Consider the following 20,345-nt stretch of genomic DNA (forward strand, 5'->3'; position numbering starts at 1 on the left):
CAAGGAGGTTGCAAACTCCTGCCCTGGAAGCTCTGATTGGTTATGTGCAATGCCCTAAGGATCTTGTTAAAAGCAGACTATGATCCAACAGATCTGGGGTGGGGGGAGCTAAGATTCTGCATCACTAGCAAATTCCCAAGTGGAGCAGACACCCACTCCTGGGATCACACTTTGAGCAGGAAGGCTCCCGGGTATCCTGTGAGCTTCCCCTCCCTGTACTGCTAAGCTTCCTCAACACCAGAGCCACACCCACCATGGAAAGTATTATAAAAGGTGGTCCAATCCACCCTGAAGATGACTCCTCAGCTTTCCCAGATTAACTTAAAACCCAGGCATCCCTCTTCCAGGAAGACTGCCAGGACACCCAGCAGCATTAGCCTCCTGCAGCATCCCTTAGGTAAACTCGAGACTCTAAGAAGTGGCTAGCCTTGCTCAGAGATTCTTTGAAGCTGATGGCCGATTTCATTACTGAGACCTCCACCCACACCTTAACAAATGCTTCCATCTGCAAACAGTATTTCCCCAAAAGGCCACATGATGCATCACTGTGACCTCCCAGCTTTGCTGTTGTGCTGTGTTCAGCCATGTCCAACTCTTTGCGACCCTGTGGACTGTAACCCGCCAGGCTCCTCTGTCCACTGGATTCTCCAGGCAAGAATACTGGAGTGGGTTGCCAGTTTCTCCTCCACGGGATCTTCCTGACCCGGGGATGGAAACCGTAGTTTCCTGCGACTCCTGAACTGGCAGGCGGATTCTTTACCTACTAAGCCACCTGGGAAGCCCTCTCAACTTTTGCTTGGCTCAAATTACTTTCATCTGCAGAATCCCTGCCTCATCCCAGATGTCTCCAGAAGGAAGGTGTTCTGAGCAGCAAATGGTTGTCATGAAAGTCATGTTTTGTTATCCCCCCTTTCCCATATTTGGTGGCTTTCAAGAGTATTTTATTGTCCCTCTAATTCTTTCATGAATGAGAGGGGTGGTAGTCACTTGTAGGAATCCAGCATATCTAGGCAGCTCAGATTTTGGGGAACTGAGCACATCAGATTTTAACATTAACATTCGTGGTCTTCAGGCACATGCTCTTAAAGGCAGCACCCCCTTCCTGGCAAGATCTGACTCAGCCTGCCCCTGCCCAGGACTGCCATGGATGTCCATGGACACGGAGGAGCAGTATCAGGGCACGGCCAGCAGGGGGCGAGAGCAGCCCACAGTCAGAACCGACTTCCTCAGAAAACCCCTGGGGCTTTTCTGTCAAACCCTTCTTAAGCTAAGCCTCTAGCTCTGCTAACTTTAGCGGGGACCCCAGCATCCCATTTGGATTTGTGTAATAACCAAATGTATGGATGTGAGAACCAAATGTCATGTATGGAGAGTTGCATCATAAAGAAAGCTGAGCACTGAAGAATTGATGCTTTTGAACTGTGGTGTTGGAGAAGACTCTTCAGAGTCTCTTGGACTGCAAGGAGTTCCAACCAGTCCATCCTAAAGGAAATCAGTCCTGAATATTCATTGGAAAGACTGATGCTGAAGCTGAAACTCGAATACATTGGCCACCTGATGTGAAGAACCGATGCATTTGAAAAGACCCTGATGCTGGGAAAGACTGAAAGCAGGAGGAGAAGGGGACGACAGAGGATGAGGTGGTTGGATGGCATCACCAACTCGATGGATGTGAGTTTGAACAAGCTCCAGGAGTTGGTGATGGACAGGGAAGGCTGGCATGCTGCAGTCCATGGGATCACCAAGAGTCGGACATGACTGAGCTACTGAACTGAACTAAACTGAAGAACCAAAGCTGCCCCCAAGAACCTTTGCCTGCAGTGTTTTCCATATCCTGATTGCCTTCATAAATTAGATTGGCCACAAATCAGAGGGTGGGGTGAGGAGGGCTTCTAGCAATAAGGGACCAGGGGAAAGATTGGAGTCATCCAAGAGGAATCAGCCAGGGTTTTCCTCAAATCTGGGACACAACTCTTCTACAAAACAATTATAAGTGTAGCTTGAAAGCTTTAACAAGGCTCATTCCTTTAATCTTTTCAACTCAGCCTCATCCCCTCTCCGCCTCTACCAACACCTGTACTGGCAAATCACCAGTGCCCTCTATCTTGGCAAATACAAGCCTCAACCTCCTATAACTTGCCCGCTCAGCAGCATGTTTCTGCCCTCACCCTGGACATAACCTTCTTAGCTCCAGATATTCTAGATGTCTTGGGAATGAGGCTGCAGAGCCCTCTTCATTCAGGGCAGCTCCACTCTTTCAGGCTTAATACTAGAGTTCCATGTAAGGTTTGATTTGGAAAGGCTTCAGGTTTTAAAGGGTTTGAAGAAGGGTTTGGGAGAAATCCTCACTGGTCGTGTGTATGCATGCTCAGTCACTTCAGTCATATCTGACTCTTTGCAGTCCCATGGACTGTATCCTGCCAGGCTCCTCTGTCCACGGGATTCTCCAGGCTAGAAAACTGGAGTGGGTTGCCATACTTTCCTCCAGGGGATCCTCCCAGCCCAGGGATCAAATCTAGGTCTCCTGCATTGCAGGCAGATTCTTTACCGCTGAGCCCCCAGGGAAGCCTGTTCACTGGTCAGCCACCCATAATAATTTGCTGCGATTCTTCCTCCAGTTCTGAGACTGTCTGTATATCATTTAAGAAAATAGAGATTGTTGACTGTGAAAGTCATAAAGGAGGAAAGTCACTTGGGTGATAAGCATACACTACAAACCCTAAAAATGAAAGAAAAGATACAAGAAATGAATGCATATATATGCACAGTCACATATATATGTACACGTACATAACTACACTGGAAAACAAGAAAGAGAATTCAGTGGGTTCAGAGAAATTTCCAAAGGCGTGAAAGCAGAGGGCACTGGATTGAACCCACAGCCCAGGAAAGAGTTGAGGGTCCTGCACCAAACGGTGGGCACAACACCAAGGGTGCTTTCGTGCTCAGAAGGAGGCAAGAGCAGGGAAGTCTTGGGATGATGACTGAGGTATCTCAGTGAGAACAGCCAGGCCAGTCGACCCTCACCCATCACCACAAGCCGGATAACAGGAACAAGTATCTGTCTGAGTGGGAAAGTCAGTGCAGGACCTTGGGAGAAGAATCAGTGCCTCTGAGCCCCATGCCCAGAAGAAGCCAGGCCTTCCCCAAGAGGGAGCAACATGCCCAGCATACACTCAAAAATCACCAGATGCTTTGAGGAAAGCCAACTCCACAGAAAGAAAAGCATTTATATTTGTCTAAATATGCAGAGCTTGAAAGTAGAAGCTCACTGCTGTAGGGTGAGGCTGCAGACAAAGAACTCTCATCGTATAACTTGAGGACTGGGAGAGTGCTCAGAGAAGATACCATCTGTAAATCCAAGTAAAACCATCTGTGGAGGCAAGGGGTCTGGAGGAGACAGCTTTGGTGGAGGGATCCACAGACAGAAAGGAGGAGGGGGACACAACTGCCATCTTTGGAGGAAGTCCAAGCTCCTGCATACATCAGAGGAGGAGGACCACACCACCCCAAAATGGAGCCACGTCAAGGCTGCTTCCACCCCAGGATTCAACATGGAAAACCTTTCACCTGCCTACCAGCCACCAAGGTCACTATACTCACCAGATACTTTGGACTCATATCCCTCCCCTCTTGGGCTCAGCAGCTAACACTTTTACTTTACTCCTCTTTTATCTTTTATTTTTTGTATTTTTAGGGAGGAAGAGAACTTTAAAACCAGACTCCTTGCCTATTTTCACAGATCCTAAACAGTAAAACTCTATTACAAAGGAAATCATCCAGAAGCTTGATTAGAGTCTTTGAAACTCAACCCCATACCAAGTCTGTGTCCTAAAGCTTCAGAGGCAGTAGAAATATAACTATCCTCACTTTTTCATGTTCAGGAAATTCCCCTGCTTTTTTTATTGGTCCCTAGCTTGGGAGGAGAATGACATCTGAGTTCGCCCAAGCTTCGGGAGGTTCTGGGGCACCACAGTCACCCCAGGAAGCCCTTTTTCAGAGCCTTCTGGGTCCAGGGCAGCTGAGGAGAGGCCCAGGAATGCTAACTACAGGTCAGATGGCAGGAGATGTTCTCAGAAGGCTGTGTTCTCGGTTTGGTCCCGAGGACCAAAGAGCTGCTCAGCAACGGCTTTGCCATCATACTTGGGCAGTGTACCCCCGAAGTCAGAGGGCAGAATGTCCTCGTCAAACTCTTGGTAGAAGCTGGAGAGGTCTTCTCCATGGACAAAGACCTGCAAGGAAGAAGAGGAGATGGGTCTGAGCAAGGCGGTACCCTAAGGATGAGGTTGGGGGAGAAGAGGAACAGGAGGACAAAGGCACACATGTCATCTCTGCCTGCCGATGTCCTTCTCAGAAGTCCTCTTTGCTGTGCTGCCCAAGGGATCCACTTGGTTCCAAATCTTGGTACAGAGCCCGAGGAGGGCTCAGGTAGGGTCCCCTCCTCCTCCACCCTCATCCCTCTTGTCTCCTGAAACTTTTCCTGCTACAAGCCCATTCACTCACTCACCCACACACCAGACGATCAGTGGGCACCTTCCCTGTGCAGCCACGCACTCACCCTCTGGAGCAATTTGCTCTTCAAGAAGGGCTTGACCACATTGTAGGTGGTGGTGAAGTACCACGGCTGATAGATGAAGTGGATGGCTTTGAACCGAGCTGGGAAGGAATCCTGCAGGGACAGACAACATCCCAACACATGGCCACATGGCCTCAAAGGTTCCCACTCACTCTCCCACTATACTGCCTCTCCCCATGACATGAGGACAGAGCTGTCATCGCACAGTTGTCCTGGAGGATAGCCCACTGGAGGTTCCATCCCCAGGCCAGTACCTGGGGAGCCCTGGCTTCGTTGAAGCTCCAAACTAAAGGAAGGATAACCCAGAGGCAGCCCAACCCTCTTCCTGCTAATGCACAAGACCCTGCCACTAAGTGGAGTGGAAATGGAACAGTAGCCTTGCTTGGCTTTTAGGTGACCGAGTCTTTTCAAATCCACTTGCCTGCTGAGTAGACTACAAACCATGATAGACCAGAGGGACACTACTGCCACGTATTATTGTCCTGATGCGCAGAGCTGACTCATTGGAAGAGACCCGGATGCTGGGAAAGATTGAGGGCAAGAGGAGAAGGGGACGACAGAGGATGAGATGGCTGGATGGCGTCACCGACTCAATGGACATGAGTTTAGGCAATCTCAGGGAGATGGTGAGGGACAGGGAGGCCCGGAGAGCTGCAGTCCATGGGGTCGCAAAGAGTGGGATACGACTTAGTGACTGAACAACAACAATTGTCCTCCATCCCCTCCCATCAGCCTTACTTCCCATCTCTCCTTTCCAAGGCAAAGCAGATTTAAGATTAGATTCAGTTCAGTTCAGTCGCTCAGTCGTGTCCGAGTTTTTGTGACCCCATGGACTGCAGCACGCCAGGCTTCCCTGTCCATCACCAACTCCCAGAGCTTGCTCAAACTCATGTCCATCAAGTCAGGGACGCCATTCAAACATCTCATCCTCTGTCATCCCCTTCTCCTCCTGCCTTCAACCTTTCCCAGCATCAGGGTCTTTTCAAATGAGTCAGCTCTTCACATCAGGTGGCCAAAGTATTAGAGCTTCAGCTTCAGCCTCAGTCCTTCCAATGAATATTCAGGACTGATTTCTTTTAGGATGAACTGGTTGGATCTCCTTGCAGTTCAAGGGACTCTCAAGAGTCTTCTCCAGCACCACAGCTCAAATGCATCAATTCTTTGGTGCTCAGCTTTTTTTATGGTCCAACTCTCACATCCATACATGACTACTGGAAAAACCATAGCTTTGACTAGATGGAACTTTGTCAGCAAAGTAATGCCTCTGCTTTTAAATATGTTGTCTAGGTTTGTCATAGCTTTTCTTCCAAGGAGTAAGTGTCTTTTAATTTCATGACTGCAGTCACCATCTGCAGCAATTTTGGAGCCCAGGAAAATTAAGTCTGTCACTGTTTTCATTCTAAGAAAGTACTTCAGATACATCAGTATATAGGAGTGAGCTGTCATGAGGCATTATCTCTTTCTCAGGATAAATTCACATGCAGAGGGAGATAGCATGACAAAACGGGACAGAGAATGGGATGCCAGGTCAGAAGGTGTAGTTCAAGTCCCACCTCTGCCCCTTGATAGCTGTGTGACCTTGAGAAGTCACTCAAATCTCTGAGCCTAGGTTTCCAGGTTTGTAAAATGAAGCAGCGAAGCAGGAAGAGAATGTTTTTAAAGAGTAAATGAACTGATGAATGTGAATACGTGGCAAACTGTGGATCACCATGAAGTGTTTGTGGTTGGGGTTGTGATTGTCACTGGGGTTGTGATTGCCTTCTCAGGCCCCTGCCAGCATCATTAAACCAGAAAACCAGGCCCTGCCTCAGTCTCCCCACCCGTGACAGGCTCCTGCAGGACAGAGTTCTGAGGCCTCACCTGGAGCATGTCCACCATCTTTCTGAGATCGGAAGGCCGAAGTCCGGAAGCCTGCTGCATGGTGAAGCCCTTGAAGTTCTCAATGATGCAAAAGCCATTAATTTGTGTCTCCTCATTCTCCAGTAGCTTCTCCAGGATGAAGCAATATGCCTGCAAGATCTTGGGCACAAAGTGAATGGGCTGTAAGATCCAACCCATAAGGACAGCTAAGACTCAAGGTCCTACGAGGAGGGCTTCCCTAGTGGTTCAGTAGTAAAGAATCCACCTGCCAATGGAGGAGACTCGGGCATGATCCCTGGTCTGGGAAGATCCCACTTGCCACAAAGCAACTAAGCCCTTGCGCCATAACTACTAAGTCTGAGCTCTAGGGCCCGGGAGCCACAGCTACTGAAGCCCGTGCACCTAGAGCCTGTGCTCCGCAACAAGAGAAGCCACTGCAATGAGAAGCCTGCACCCTGCAACTGGAGAGTAGCCCCCGCTCACCACAACTAGGGAAAAGCATGCATAGTGAAGAATCAACACAGCCAAAAGAAAGAAAGAAAGAAAAATTTTAAGAAAGGTCTTAAGGGAAGAGCTATACCAGTTAGCAAATTAGAGGTAATTTGTCACAGGCTTGGGGCTGAAACAGTCCACCTCTTTGAATGTATCCCAAGAAAATAATCAAATATCTTCAGTGTCATATCCATGGTTAGATGCCAGAGTGTCTATCCTTATACCATTATAATAGTGGAACAACCTAAATGTCCAGCAATAAGGGACTGGTGAAATTATGGTATATTCACACCATGGGGTATTTTGGAACAGTGAGATATAAGACTAATGATACAGAAAGATATCCATTCATGGTATATTATTATAGGGTATGATCCATGTTTATAAGAAAAAAATGTGTATGTCTGTATGCATTTGCATGCATGTATGTTTCTAGGTTTCTTGAAAAAAATAGACTTGGAAGAATGTCAGTGGTAGAAATCTCTGGATGGTAGAATTCTGGATGATTTAAAATTTGTGATTTTTTTTTATATTTTCTAAAATGAGTGGTATCACTTATGTAATCAGAAAAAAAATATTTGTAAGCCTTCCTTAGCAGATATATGCTTCAGTCCGAAAGCCAATATCTTATTCAGTAGCAGACACTACAGGTATTCCTAATAGGATCAGGAACAAGATAGGCATGCGCACTTTCCCCACCACAGAAGTACTGACCAATGCATTTGAGTTTTTTTTGTTGCTGTTGGTTGGTTTTGTTTTTGTTTTAATCAGGGGCATAAGAACTAGAAAAGGAAAAGAAAAAATTTCCTCTAATTACAGGTATTATGATAGCATTCTTAGGAAAACTGAGTCAGTTATATGAGTAACATAAATAACAAGAAAATTCAGTAAAAACACTAGGGTATGAAACTAAGAAACAAAAACAATAATCTTCCTGGATGCAAAAAATAACCAATTAGGAGATAAAATGGCAGAGAAAGTTCCACTAATAGCAAAAAAAATAAATACTTTAATGACAAATGTGCATAAGGATTAAAAACTATGAAAAACTTCTGGAAACTCAAAATGTATTAATAAAAGGGAAGGCATCCCTTTTTTGTGGATGGTACCACTGGCCATGGATGTTGCATTCATACTGATACTGATTCTCCTTGTTTGTTATTTACATTAATGTTACTTCAATAAAAATCTTCTAGATTTTTCTCCTAGGGCTAAACAAGTTAATCCTAATTGTTTTAGGGAGGGTAAACATGCAAGAATAGCTATAAAAGCCCTGGAAAAGAGAAGCATTAAGGACAGAACTAATCCCAACAGATAATAAACACTCTATACTGGACACGGAACAACAAACTGGTTCCATATTGGGAAAGGCGTACATCAGGGCTATATATTGTCACCCTGCTTATTTAACTTATATGCAGAGTACATCTTGAGAAACGCTGGGCTGGATGAAGCACAAGCTGGAATCAAGACTGCTGGGAAGAAATAGCAATAACCTCAGATATGCAGATGACACCACCCTTATGGCAGAAAGAGAAGAACTAAAGAGCCTCTTGATGAAAGTGAAAGAGGAGAGTGAAAAAGCTGGCTTAAAACTCAACATTCAGAAAACTAAGATCATGGCATCTGGTCCCATCACTTCATGGCAAAGAGATGGGGAAACAGTGACAGACTTTATTTTGGGGGGCTTCAAAATCACTGCAGATGGTGACTGCAGCCATGAAATTAAAAGACACTTACTCCTTGGAAGAAAAGTTATGACCAACCTAGACAGCATATTAAAAAGCAGAGACATTGCTTTGTCCACAAAGGTCTGTCTAGTCCAGGCTATGGTTTTTCCAGTAGTCATGTATGGATGTGAGAGTTGGACCATAAAGAAAGCTGAGCGCCGAAGAATTGATGCATTTGAGCTGTGGTGTTGGAGAAGACTCTTGAGAGTCCCTTGGACTGCAAGGAGATCCAACCAGTCCATCCTACAGGAAATCAGCCCTGAATATTCTTTGGAAGGACTGAGGCTGAAGCTGAAGTTCCAATACTTTGGCCACCTGATGTGAAGAGCTGACTCATTTGCAAAGACCCTGATGCTGGGAAAGATTGAAGGCAGGAGGAGAAGGGGATGACAGAGGATGAGATGGTTGGATGGCATCAACGACTCAATGGACAAGAGTTTGAGTAAATTCCAGGAGTTGGTGATGGGCAAGGAGGCCTGGCGTGCTTCAGTCCATGGGGTCACAAAGAGTCAGACACGACTGAGTGACTGAACTGAACAGGACTGATTCTGTCTATAATTAAAACAGTGTGGTTCTGGAGCATGAAAAGACAGACCAATGGCACAGAGTAGAAAGTCCAGAAATAGATCTACATACCTGTGAAGATGCAGAATATGATAAAGATGGCATCTCAAGTCATTGGGGGGAAAGATGGACTTTTAAATACCTGTTGTTGCGACAACTAGATAGCATTTTCTAAAACAAGTCTATACATTTTCTTTAAGGCTTGGTGGCACATGCCAACGTCCTCCCAAGATGAACCCTATATCCCCCACTACAATAGCTCTCTTAAGGGCTTGACAAGTGAAATCACAGACACACACATACTCAAACACAAAGAACTCAGGCTGCTTAATAGATTGAAACCCATGCTTTCCAGAATCTCTCCCAGTCCACAGTCCACTAAGCCCTGTTCTCTGTGTTGCTCTCAGCTTTCAGCATTTGGCAGGGTTGATCCCAGCTCATGGCCCACAGTTGTCACTCCCACTCGGCAGGGATACCAGGGGACAGCCGTGTACTGGCCAGTGGGCTCTGCCTGCAAAGCTGCTGGGTTTTCCAGCTGCCACGGCACATCCAAGGATTTCTCTTCCTGCTCGGAAAGGGCTTGGTGCCATGAGTTCCCAGACATTCCCTCACAAACCTTGCCTCCCGGGGAGCCAGGAATGAGGTTCCAGTGGAGACCAGATCTGGAGAAGGGAACCCAACCCGGGCAACGGCAGGGAACCAGGCGAGCCCCCACTGACCTCATCAAAGGTGATTTCTGCAGAGTCCCAGTTCTCAATATTGAAGAGCATGACTACTCGGCCATACTTGTCCCGAGTGGAGAGGACACCAGGGTAGCCAGCCTCGACGGTGCAGCGGATGGCCTCCAGGGACAGACTGTCGAAGAGCTCTGGGTACTGCAGCCGGAAGTTCACGTAGCCTGGCAGAGGGGGAGCAGAGGAGGCCCCTCAGGGAGCCAACCCCTCCCGGGGTGGCACGTGTGGGCATGCAGAGACCCGGGCTCCTGCCTGGCTCCTCATCTACATGCTGTGTATAACCCGGGGGTACTTAACCTTTCTGTGCCCCAAGTTTCCCCTCCAAAAGACAGAAGGATAATACTGGCCTATCTCGCCAAGTTGCTGTGGTAATCAAACAAGATTCCAGGTATGCTACGGTCTAGCACAGGGAACTGTGCTCAACGTCGCGTGGCAGCCTGGATGGGAGAGGAGTTCGGGTGGGGGGAAGGATGGCTGAGTCGCTCTGCTGTCCACCTGGAACTATCACAACACTGTTAATTGGCTACATCCTAATACAAAATAAAAAGTGAAAAAAGTGCTTGAATTTTTTCCAGGTATGAATGCCATCAGTAAACTGTACAAAAATAAGGTGTAATCCTAAATCTAAAGACAGCTATTAGTGGTTATTTTTCTCTTTCCCAAGAGTAGAAGCACAGGTGTTTCAGTTGGACACAGGGTTAGCTGAGCAGGGGTGGGGAAAATGATCCCAGATAAAATCCAAACCCCAGGCAGGACACAGAGGTCCCTTCTAATTTCAGCAGGACTTCCACTACCCACCAACCACATCCTGAACCATCCTGATTGGGTCCCTTCTTCTCTGCGGTTGTCTCCTCCACCAGACCCTGGAGGTGCCAGGCTCGGAGGAGGAGTTTGAGAGGCATTTGCCAAGGGAAAGCCACTGACCTCCTTGCTGTTCCTCCAACACCCCAGGCACGTTCCCACCACCCAGTTTTTGTCCTTGCTATACCCTCTGCCTTATTGCTCTTTCCTCAGGCATCTCACTACTTTTTAGTTTTTCTTTAAAAGTTTCCTTTGCACTAGAGCCTTCCTAATCATTTTACCTAAAACTTCAACCCCTCAGTCCTTTATATCCACCTCTTTTGTTTTTCTCTGTATATTTTTAATTGTCTGATTTATTATTTCTACCAATAGACTATCAGGGCCACGAGGGCAGGCAGTTCTTGTCTACTTTGTTCTCAACTGCATCCTTTGGCCTGAAACAGCCCTTGGCACAGAGCAACAGTGAATTAACATTTATAGAAGGAAGGAAGGAGTTAGGAGAAGGACTCCCCTGGCAGTCCAGTGGTTAAGATTCTAGGCTCCCACTGCAGGGGTGTGCTGGTGGACATCTGGTGGAGGAACTAAGGTCCCACAGCACCCCCACCCCCCCAAAAAAACCCAGAGTAATGAAAACAAAAATGTTTTTAAGAAGAAGGAGAGGAAAAAAAGAAGAAGGAGAATCATTAGGTTGCTGAGCGCCTGCTCAGACACCGTTCCCTCCAACAGCACCGAAGACTTGACTCCCTTAGGACACTGGTCTTCATCCAATGGGCGTGGCCGGGGAGGTTCTGTCCTCTGGGCTCACTCCCAGGGCAGGCACCATCTCCAATTCCACTCTTTGTGAGGTTTGGGTACTTGCGAGGAATCAGGCTCATACCCACCTTCCAAGCAGCGCTCCACAGCCAAAGCCTGGGAGGGGCCGGTGGGAGCAAGGAGGGAGCAGGGGTTGGAGAGGGAGCTCTGACATCTTGGGCTCCCAGTTTGGGTGGCTAAGTTCTGCTCACTGAGAGTGGAAAGAGGCGCCGGATCTCCAGGAATCTGGTCCTGCCAGACTCATTCATTGTCAGAACTGAAAAGGATCTCAGAAACTATTCAGTTCACACACCCATTTTACAGATGAGAAGGAGGTTCAGATACAGTCACTCGACAGAGCATGGGAGGGAGGTGGAGTGGGCAGTCTCCTCAGTGCCTGGATGAGGGTCCACACCATCCTCATGACCCTCCCCTCTCACTCCCAACCCCCGCAACCTTCCTGGGGCCTCACCTCTGAGCAGCTCGTAGGCGCGCCCCACGTGGAACTTGCGCGCGCGGATGAAGCGCAGGAAGAAGGCGCTGTCTTTTCCCTGCACCCTCTCCGCCACGGCCACCGCCAGCTCCTGCCCGGAGGCCGCCTCCGCCTGCACCAGCTCCTGCAGCTCCCGCACCGCCTCCTCCCGGGTCTCCTCCTTCTCGTTCAGCTCGTCCTTGGCCTGGAGCAGGAGCGGGGTGCAGGCGCGAAGTCAGGTAGGCGAGGTGCGGAAGGCTCCTCCCGGGGCAGAGGGCACGGCATCAATCAGCGCCGGCAGCAGCTCAGACTACCCGTTATATTTGGAGAAAATTAGGGCAAACTGCTCATCCTGGGTTTGTTTGCAAGAGACGGCCGAAGGGCTAAATGTTTCTAACCACAACAACCTATGCTTACTGGAGCCCTGAATTAGCACACTGCTAAGTCCTGTAGATACGTTTTAAAAAAAATTATTGATTTGTCTGCTCTGGGTCTTAGTTGCAGCCCGCAGGAGCCATGGGGTTGCAAAGAGTCGGACACGACTGAGAGACTCACACACACCTTCGAACTCCTAGTTGGGGCATGTGAAATCCCAGTTCCCTGACCAGGAGAGGAACCCAGGTCCCTTGCACTGGGAGGGCAGAGTCAGCCCCTGGACCACCAGGGAAGTCCAATACTTGATGTTTTTAAATCTTGGCCACAGTCCATCACAGGAAGGTTGTATCCTTATCCCCCATTTCTCAGAGTGAGCAGACTGAGGCTCATAGAGGTTGAGATATTCTTGCCCAAGATCACCCAGATAAAAAGAGGTGAAGCTGCAACTCCTGATCAGATGGAACTAATAATTTTTTCACTCTGCTGCGTCCCAGGTTCATTTCTGATCTTCTCAAAATTAAAGATACCATTAATTAAAAAAAAATTAAAGATACCAGTCAGATGGCAGCCTGCCCTCTCCCTCATATTCCTCGCCTTGGATGAGCCTGGAGAAATCCTCAGCATGCCAGGGGCGGTTCTTTCCTTGGCTGGCATGAGGGGTGAAGGCAGCTCTGGGGGAACTCGGAGCAGCTTTCCCTTGAGATGCCCAGGGAGCAGAGACGGAAGCCCGGAGCCCAGCGTCAGCTCAACGCCAGGCCAGCTCTGCCATACTCGGATGCTCTCTGAACTGAACCTTCTTTCATAGACATGGAAGACAGGACCCGAAGAGGGAAAGCGGTTTGCTCAAGATCAGGTAGTAAGTTGGAAGTGGATGTGATATTAGGCCTCGGGCCCTTTCCTGTTCAGCTGGGGGCAGCAGCTGTACCCGTCCTCTCTAAGACCATTGCAGATCAGGGTTCCTCACATCTGAGTCTAGGATGATCCTTGGTCCAGAAGCCCTAGGTCCCAGCCTCAGTTTCAGGGAACCCTGTTGATGCCATAATCTTAGAATAGAGTGGCCTGGACATCTGGTCGACCCAATAGCTACCATGGCCCTGACTTTCAAAATAGCCCCTAGAACAAGCCAGTCCTTTAGGTGCAGAATGACCCGGAGGGCTGGTACTGGCCCCCTTCTACAGGAGAGAGGATGTTATCAGTATTCCCTTATGTTGAGATTACCATGATGGTCCAGTGGCTGAGACTCTGTGCTCCCAATGAGGGGAACCCAGGTTCGATCCCTGGTCAGGGCACTAGATCTCACATACCGTGAGTAACAGCTCCTGCATACCACAACTAAAGATCCCATACGCTGCAACTAAGACCCAGCACAGCCAAATAAATAAATAAATATATTCCCCCTTGTTGCCTCCCTACCTGTCCCTTCACAAACCCCCGGGCCACCTCACCTTCTGCAAGGTGTGGCGGGGCAGCTGGCTGCACGGGCCAAAGACAGGTCCATGGTCTTTGGTTGTAAGCCTCTCCAGCTGGGCACGGAGCTCCTGTTCCTCCTCAGGGACCATGCGGAATGTGCCCGCCTGAGGAAGGAGAAGCCAGGAAAAGAGAGGAAAAGGCCCCCATCAGCCTGAGCAAGCCAGCCAAATGGGTCTGCTCATACCCCAAGCTAGTGCTTTTGCCCAAGGTCACTGTTGAACTTCCTCCCCATGGGTGGGGTCAGGGACTACTGAGAGGTTTGAAGGGTGAATGCCCATAACCCTGAGGAGAGCAGACAATGGAGAAACAAGGAGGAAGGAAAGGAAGGAGGGAAGGTGGACAGGGGGGAGCCCCAGGGCACGGGAGTACTCACCCCCTCTGACATGCTGTCTCTGGAAGACTGGGAGAGCTGCAGACAAAGAAGGAACCCACTCTGTCTGTCCTGGCCTTTCAAGGCAGCTTCCTTCCTAGGGGAGGCATGGAGAAGTTCTTCTGTTATTGTCTCAGAACAATGAATCTCAGACTTTTGAGTGCATCAGAGTAACATGAGGCATTTGCTAGGAATACAGATGCCTTGGCCCTGTGCCTGACTCTGAACTGGGGACCAGACATCTGTATTTTAAAGCAGCACCCCAGGGACTTCCCTCATGATCCAGTGGTTAAGACTCCGACTCCATGCCTCCAGTTCAGGGGACCCGGGTTCAATCCTTGGTTGGGAAACTAAGATCCCACCTGCCATGTGGCACAGTCAAAGAAAACAAAGCAGCACACCAGTGGCCCTGAATAAGGTGGTTTTGGGGCTACACGTTGGGAAACACCCCTCTAAGAAGGAGCACACACAAACATACCTCAAACTTCAGTTCTTAAAATGAGATGGCCCAGCCAGGGAGAAACTAGAACAGGCTTCCATTCTCAGTTACATGGTCACTGAGGGATAAAGCAATCCCTCTTCCCATTTGTGTCCCTCTTTTTCCAGTCCCAAGGAAACACCTGAGAAACTCCCCAGCCTTGTGGATGGCCCCATTCCAGCGAATTCACTCTCTGGAGGGATGATGGCTAGTTATGTAACCATAACTGGGTGCATGTTCAGTGCCTTGTGATGCACTTTGCAAATCCATTGTCTGGGAGCCAGCATTATTATACTCATTTTACATAAGAGGGAACAGGTCCAGGAGAGTAGGTGACTTGTCCAAGGTCACACAGCCAGAAATAGCCAAGGATCAGGGATCAAGACCAAACTGTGACTTTCCGTCAGCACCAAGAGGCAGCCTGTTGTGGTAGAGGTCAGATCTGGGTTCAAATTCTGTCTCTTCCACTTGCAAGTGATGTGATCTAACCTGAATCTGGGTTGTCCCCTATAAAAGGGAGGTGGAAGGTTATGAAGATTTTATTAAATAATATACACAGAAGCAGTGGGAGGCCAGCAGAACAAATTTCATCCTTTGCCCACGTGACATCCCGCTGAGTATTTTTTAAGACAATTCTATTTTCACATTTTCCCCTCTCCTACCTAAGCATCCCCAGGCCCGTCACTACTCCACTCCTGCCTCCGACCAGGTTCCTGTCGGTCAGTTTTGTCACCTGTTCACTGTTGATTCGTGGCAGAGGTGGGACTTGAGCCTATGTCTGCCTGACACCAAGACTTTTTTTTTGACACCTAGAGCCAAGACATCTCCAGGCAAACTCTTAGGCAGCAGGTGTCATAGAAAACCACACTTTTGAGTCAGAGAGACCCAGATTTGAATCAGCCTTTGTTATTTATCACCCATGTGACCTTAGGCAAATAAAACCTTTCAGAGCCTCAGTTTTCTCATCTGCAAATTGGGGATAATAGCCACACCTACCAAATAGAGTTGTATTGAAGATCATATAAGTTCTGTAGGGTACCTAGCACAGTGTTTTGCTCTGAATCATAGTTCCCCTTCTCTTTCTTAGCACCATCCTGATCATTACCCCAGCTTGTAGAGAGATGCTTAGAAGATTCCAGGGAGTATCTGAGGATCTTCCATCTCCTGTCTGTCCCATTCTGCAGCCCCAGCAGGACAGGGAAGTTCTGGGGGTTGTAATCCACCAACAGGAATAAAATCAAAGTCAACTTTCTAAGAGATAGACTTCCAAATATGCAGGAAGATATATAAGATAGACTGAAATGTGACTGTGCTATCACTTCGGTTTTGCTGGAACAGAAATAGCAAGGCTAATAGAACTCCCCGAGTGAGAGGCTCAGACAGGAGAGACAGTAACTAGACACCCCCAGAGAGTTAAGCAGATCATCACAAGATCAAGGGTCTTAGAAATGAAGGGTTAAAGTCAGTACAGCAACTCTTTTTAACATATGCCCAGGGATGGGAGGGGAATTGGGGGGAGAATGTATACAAGTACATGTGTAGTTGAGTTCTTTCGCTGTTCAACTGAAACTATCACAGCATTGTTCGTTGGCCCCAATACAAAATAAAAAGTTTTTTAAAAAAATAAAATAAAATATGCCCAGGGGACTTCTCTGATGGTCCAGTGATTAAGACTCTGCGCTGCCAATGCAGAGGATGAGGGTTTGATCTCTGGTTGGGGAACTAAGATCTGACATGCTGTGCATGGCCAAAAAATTAAAAATAAAATATGTCCAAACTACTAACTGTGATTTTAAACTATTGATTTATGAGTTGTATACATGGAGAAAATACCCACCCCTCACTTCATGCCAAAGCTATTCCCTGCCATCTAGGGTTGCCAGATAAAATATAGAATATCCAATTACACATGAATTTCAGATAAACAAAAAAGTTTTGAAGTGTTTAAGTATGTGCCATACAATATTTGGGACATACTTATACTAAACAGGGCTTCCCAGGTGGCACAGTGGTAAAGAATTCACCTGCCAATGTATGAGATGCAAGAGACTCTGGTTCAATCCCTGGGTTGGAAAGGTCTCCTGGAGTAGGAAATGGCAACCCACTTCAGTATTCGTGTCTGAAAAATTCCATGGATAGAGGAGCCTGGCAGACTACAGTCCACGGGGTTACAAAGACTGGGAACACAAACACACTAAAAATGTATTTGTGGTTCATCTGAAAGTCACATTTAACTGGATATCCTACATTTTTATTTGCTAAATCTGCCATCAGTTTGGTCGAACTCAACCTGAAGAATGGCCAGTTGGTTTCAGTTTTGGGGGCAGCCTGGAATGTGATCTCCCCACCACAAACTCCTCACCCTAATCCTGAGCTTCCTGGCCCAGCCAGGCCCCTGCTACTGACTTACCTGACAAGTTAGCAGCTCCTCTTGGGACACCTGGAGCCTGTGTCCTCCGGGAGCCTGGAGGTTGCCTCTGCTGGGGGCGTGGTCCAGTCAGCAGGCTGGGATTACTGGGTCACAAGGAACTTCTCAGGGCCCACAGTTTCCGTTTAAATCAGGCTCACAGGGAGGCCCAGGTTGGGGCAAGTGACGCGCCAAGGGGGAGAGGGGCACAGCTTGGGCCTGGCTGGAGCTCCCTCAAAGCCCTCCTTTGTGTGTGGCTGCTCCGGAGTTCCTGCTCAGCCATGTGGAAGCCGGGCCATGGGGGTGGGATCTGGGTCAGTCCCATTCTCTCCTCCCCTTCCTCTCTCTCATTGCAGAGGGGGTCTGAGAAAGCACTCCCTAGGGTAAGACATGCTGGAGACGGAGGGAAAATTGAAATGCGATCGTTGATGAAATGGCAGCGGTGGAGAATCTGGGTTGGTCACCCTCTCCCTGAACCCAGCAGGGCCTGGTATGGTAGGGCAGGGAGCAGGGCCCGTTGGGGAAGGTAACTGGTTAAGGCTGCGTGGGGAAAGGACAAGACCAGGCTGACCCACTTCTAGGCAGTGGTGTGCAGTGATAAGAGCCTGCTTAGGAACCAGACTGACTGCCCACCCCCCACCCCCCGAACCCAACACCTTCTAGCTTCAAGAAGTGACTTCACCGCTCAGTGACTCAGTTTCCTCCTCAGAGAAGCGAGGATCATTAGAGGAAGTCCTATTCCCTAGGATCTCAGAACGGGACTGTATTTGGAGATACAAGAGGTAATTAAGGAAAAATGAGGTCATCACGGTTGGCCCTAATCCAAATCACTGGTGTCCTTATAAGAAGAGGGAATGTGGACGCCGACACACACAGAGGGAAGACGGCATGAAGACCCAGGAAGAAGGCGCCATCTACGAGTCAAGGAGAGAAGTCTCAGAAGAAACTAGCCCTGGGGACTCCCTGGCGGTCCAGTGGCTAGGACTCTGCACTTTCACTGTGAGGGACCAGGTTCCATTTCTGGTCAAGGAACTAAGATCCCACAAGCAGCATGTGGCAGGACCAAAAAGAAGAAAAAAAGAAACCAGCCCTGCTGACACCTTGACCTTAAACTTCTAGCCTTCAGAATTGTGAGAAAATGAATTTCTGTTGTTTAAGCCACTCAGTCTATAGTAATTTGTTATGTCAGCATTAGCAAACTAATAGAGATGTGTCCTTGGATTTTTTTTTTTTCTCCACGTACTTCACAAAGTGTGAGGGCAATAATGGAAGGAGACAGTGGTGAGAGTTTAAGCAGATCTATGGGAAGGAAACATAGAGACCCCAGAAGCGTGCATGCGTGCTCAGTTCATGTCTGACTCTGCGACCCCATGGACTGTAGTCCACCAGGCTCCTCTGTCCATGGGATTGTTCAGGCAAGAATCCTGGAGCGGATTGCCATCTCCTTCTCCAGGGGCTCTTCCCTACCCGGGGATCGAACCTGAGTCTCTTGCACTGGCAGGCAGATTCTTTACCACTGAACCCCCTGGGAAGCCCAGAGACCTCAGAAAAGGCTTTGTCAGAATTGGATGATGGGAACTTCCCTGGCAATCCAGTGGTTCAGACTCCACGCTTCCACTGTAGGGGACACGGGTTTGAGCCCTGGTTGGAGAAACTCAGATCCTGCATGCCACATGGTACAGTCAAAAATAATAAAACAAGTTAATTAAAAAAAAAACAAACTAGATAATAATGGACTCCATCATGAGGAATTTTCCTTTCTACCAAGAACACTTTAGAGTTGATGGCACAGCCCTTACCGGAGTGGGGATTTTCAGGATGCTGACAGGCCACAGGGCCCTGTGTAAGGAGCAGAGCTTTCTGTGGCATTCTTTTGCTCACAGCCCTTCTGTGCCTCTGCCCTGCCCTTCCCCCCTCCCAAGTCACGTTCACGTCCAGCCTCTCTGGCTGGAACAATGGTGCCGCTGTGTTCGTGGAGACACTGCCCTGTGCACTGGCAGACCCTGTGGGCTCCTCGGCTCTCTCTGCCAGGCTAGAGGCACATTCGCCATGCCCCCATTCTGTACTGCAGCAGGGGCCTTACCAGCATTACCTGATCTAGTCCTTTCCCATGTGAGGTAGAGAGTAAATCCCCCCTTTTCACAGAACAGGGAACTCAGAGTCCCAAGAGGCGAGGGGACCTTCCAAAGCCACACAGCTGGAAAAGACTCGAGTCCTGGTTCCTCTAAAGCCCTCTCATTATTCATTGCATAAGGCTGCCCTCTTCTCCAGAAGTGAGAGTGATGGCCCAGGAAAGTCACACCTGCCCCTAGCTCCTGGGGAAGGTGATGTGGTCTCCTCTTCTGGGGAGCAGCTTCCAGGGACAAGAGTCTGGTCATTGCCATTCTCTCTTGGTCAGTACTAATTCCCCTGGGCCAAGGAGGACCCCAGTGAGTGCCCAGGCCTCAACCCCCCAGCTTTGAGAAGTGGGAAATCCCAGGTTGAGGGACATTCTACACCTTCCTTAAAATTATACAGTGGTAATGAGAGTCCCTCAACTAGTGTGAGCTGACCCACAAGGACTGGCAGTCATCTTGTGCTCTATAAAGCTCCACAGAATTCCCTGGTGGTCCGGTGGTTAAGACTCCATGCTTCCACTGCCATGGGCACTGGCAGGAAACTAAAGATCCTGCAAGCTGCATAGTGTAGCCAAAATAATAATAATAATAATTAAAAGTAAATAATAAAAAGCTCCTGTTCTTAGACATAGACATAGAGAACAGATTTATGGACACGGGGAGAAGAGAGGGTGGGAGGTATGAAGAGAGTAACTTAGAAACGTACATTACCATATGTAAAACAGATAGCCAATGGGTATTTGCAGTTTGACCCAGGGAACTCAAACCAGGCTCTCTAAAGACCTAGAGGGGTGGGACAGGAAGGGAGGTGGGAAGGAGGTTCAAGAGGGAGGGGACATATGTATACCTATGGCTGATTCATATTGACGTTTAGCAGAAACCAGAACGATTCTGTAAAGCATTTATCCTTCAATTAAAAATAAATTTTAAAATCTTAATTTAAAAAAAAGCTCCAGTTTTTCCAAGAGGCATGCTCATTCATCCCATGAAAAGGGGTCTGCCCTGTGGCAGTGGGGGAGAAGGAGGTGCCAGAGATTAAAGTTACAAGAAGTAGAAGAGTAAAATCAACCAATATGTTGTTCAAAGAGTATTTTCAAGTTAGTAGGT

The 20,345-nt window shown here is 48.3% G+C and overlaps 1 protein-coding gene across 1 annotated transcript; it reads right to left on the minus strand.

The window, feature by feature from the left end:
- Positions 1-4,058: 4,058 nt before the first annotated feature.
- Positions 4,059-14,328, minus strand: RLBP1 (retinaldehyde binding protein 1). Its single transcript, XM_065906918.1, has 7 exons — positions 14,240-14,328; positions 13,842-13,970; positions 12,022-12,226; positions 9,942-10,120; positions 6,437-6,595; positions 4,559-4,669; positions 4,059-4,232 (listed from the first exon to the last, which is right to left on the minus strand). The coding sequence occupies exons 1-7, from the start codon at positions 14,249-14,251 to the stop codon at positions 4,074-4,076; spliced, it is 954 nt and encodes a 317-aa protein (XP_065762990.1). The 5' UTR covers positions 14,252-14,328; the 3' UTR covers positions 4,059-4,073.
- Between the last annotated feature and the right edge of the window lie 6,017 nt (positions 14,329-20,345).

The sequence above is a fragment of the Muntiacus reevesi genome, chromosome 15, assembly GCF_963930625.1.
Source record: "Muntiacus reevesi chromosome 15, mMunRee1.1, whole genome shotgun sequence".
NCBI lineage: Eukaryota > Metazoa > Chordata > Mammalia > Artiodactyla > Cervidae > Muntiacus > Muntiacus reevesi.

Excerpts from the sequence above, each read along its gene's own strand:
- RLBP1 (XM_065906918.1), bottom strand. Across the intron at positions 12,227-13,841 it reads CCCGCCACACCTTGCAGAAG|GCCAAGGACGAGCTGAACGA; the intron begins GTGAGGTGGCCC and ends CTCCTGCTCCAG. Across the intron at positions 10,121-12,021 it reads CGCCTACGAGCTGCTCAGAG|GCTACGTGAACTTCCGGCTG; the intron begins GTGAGGCCCCAG and ends CCCCTCTGCCAG.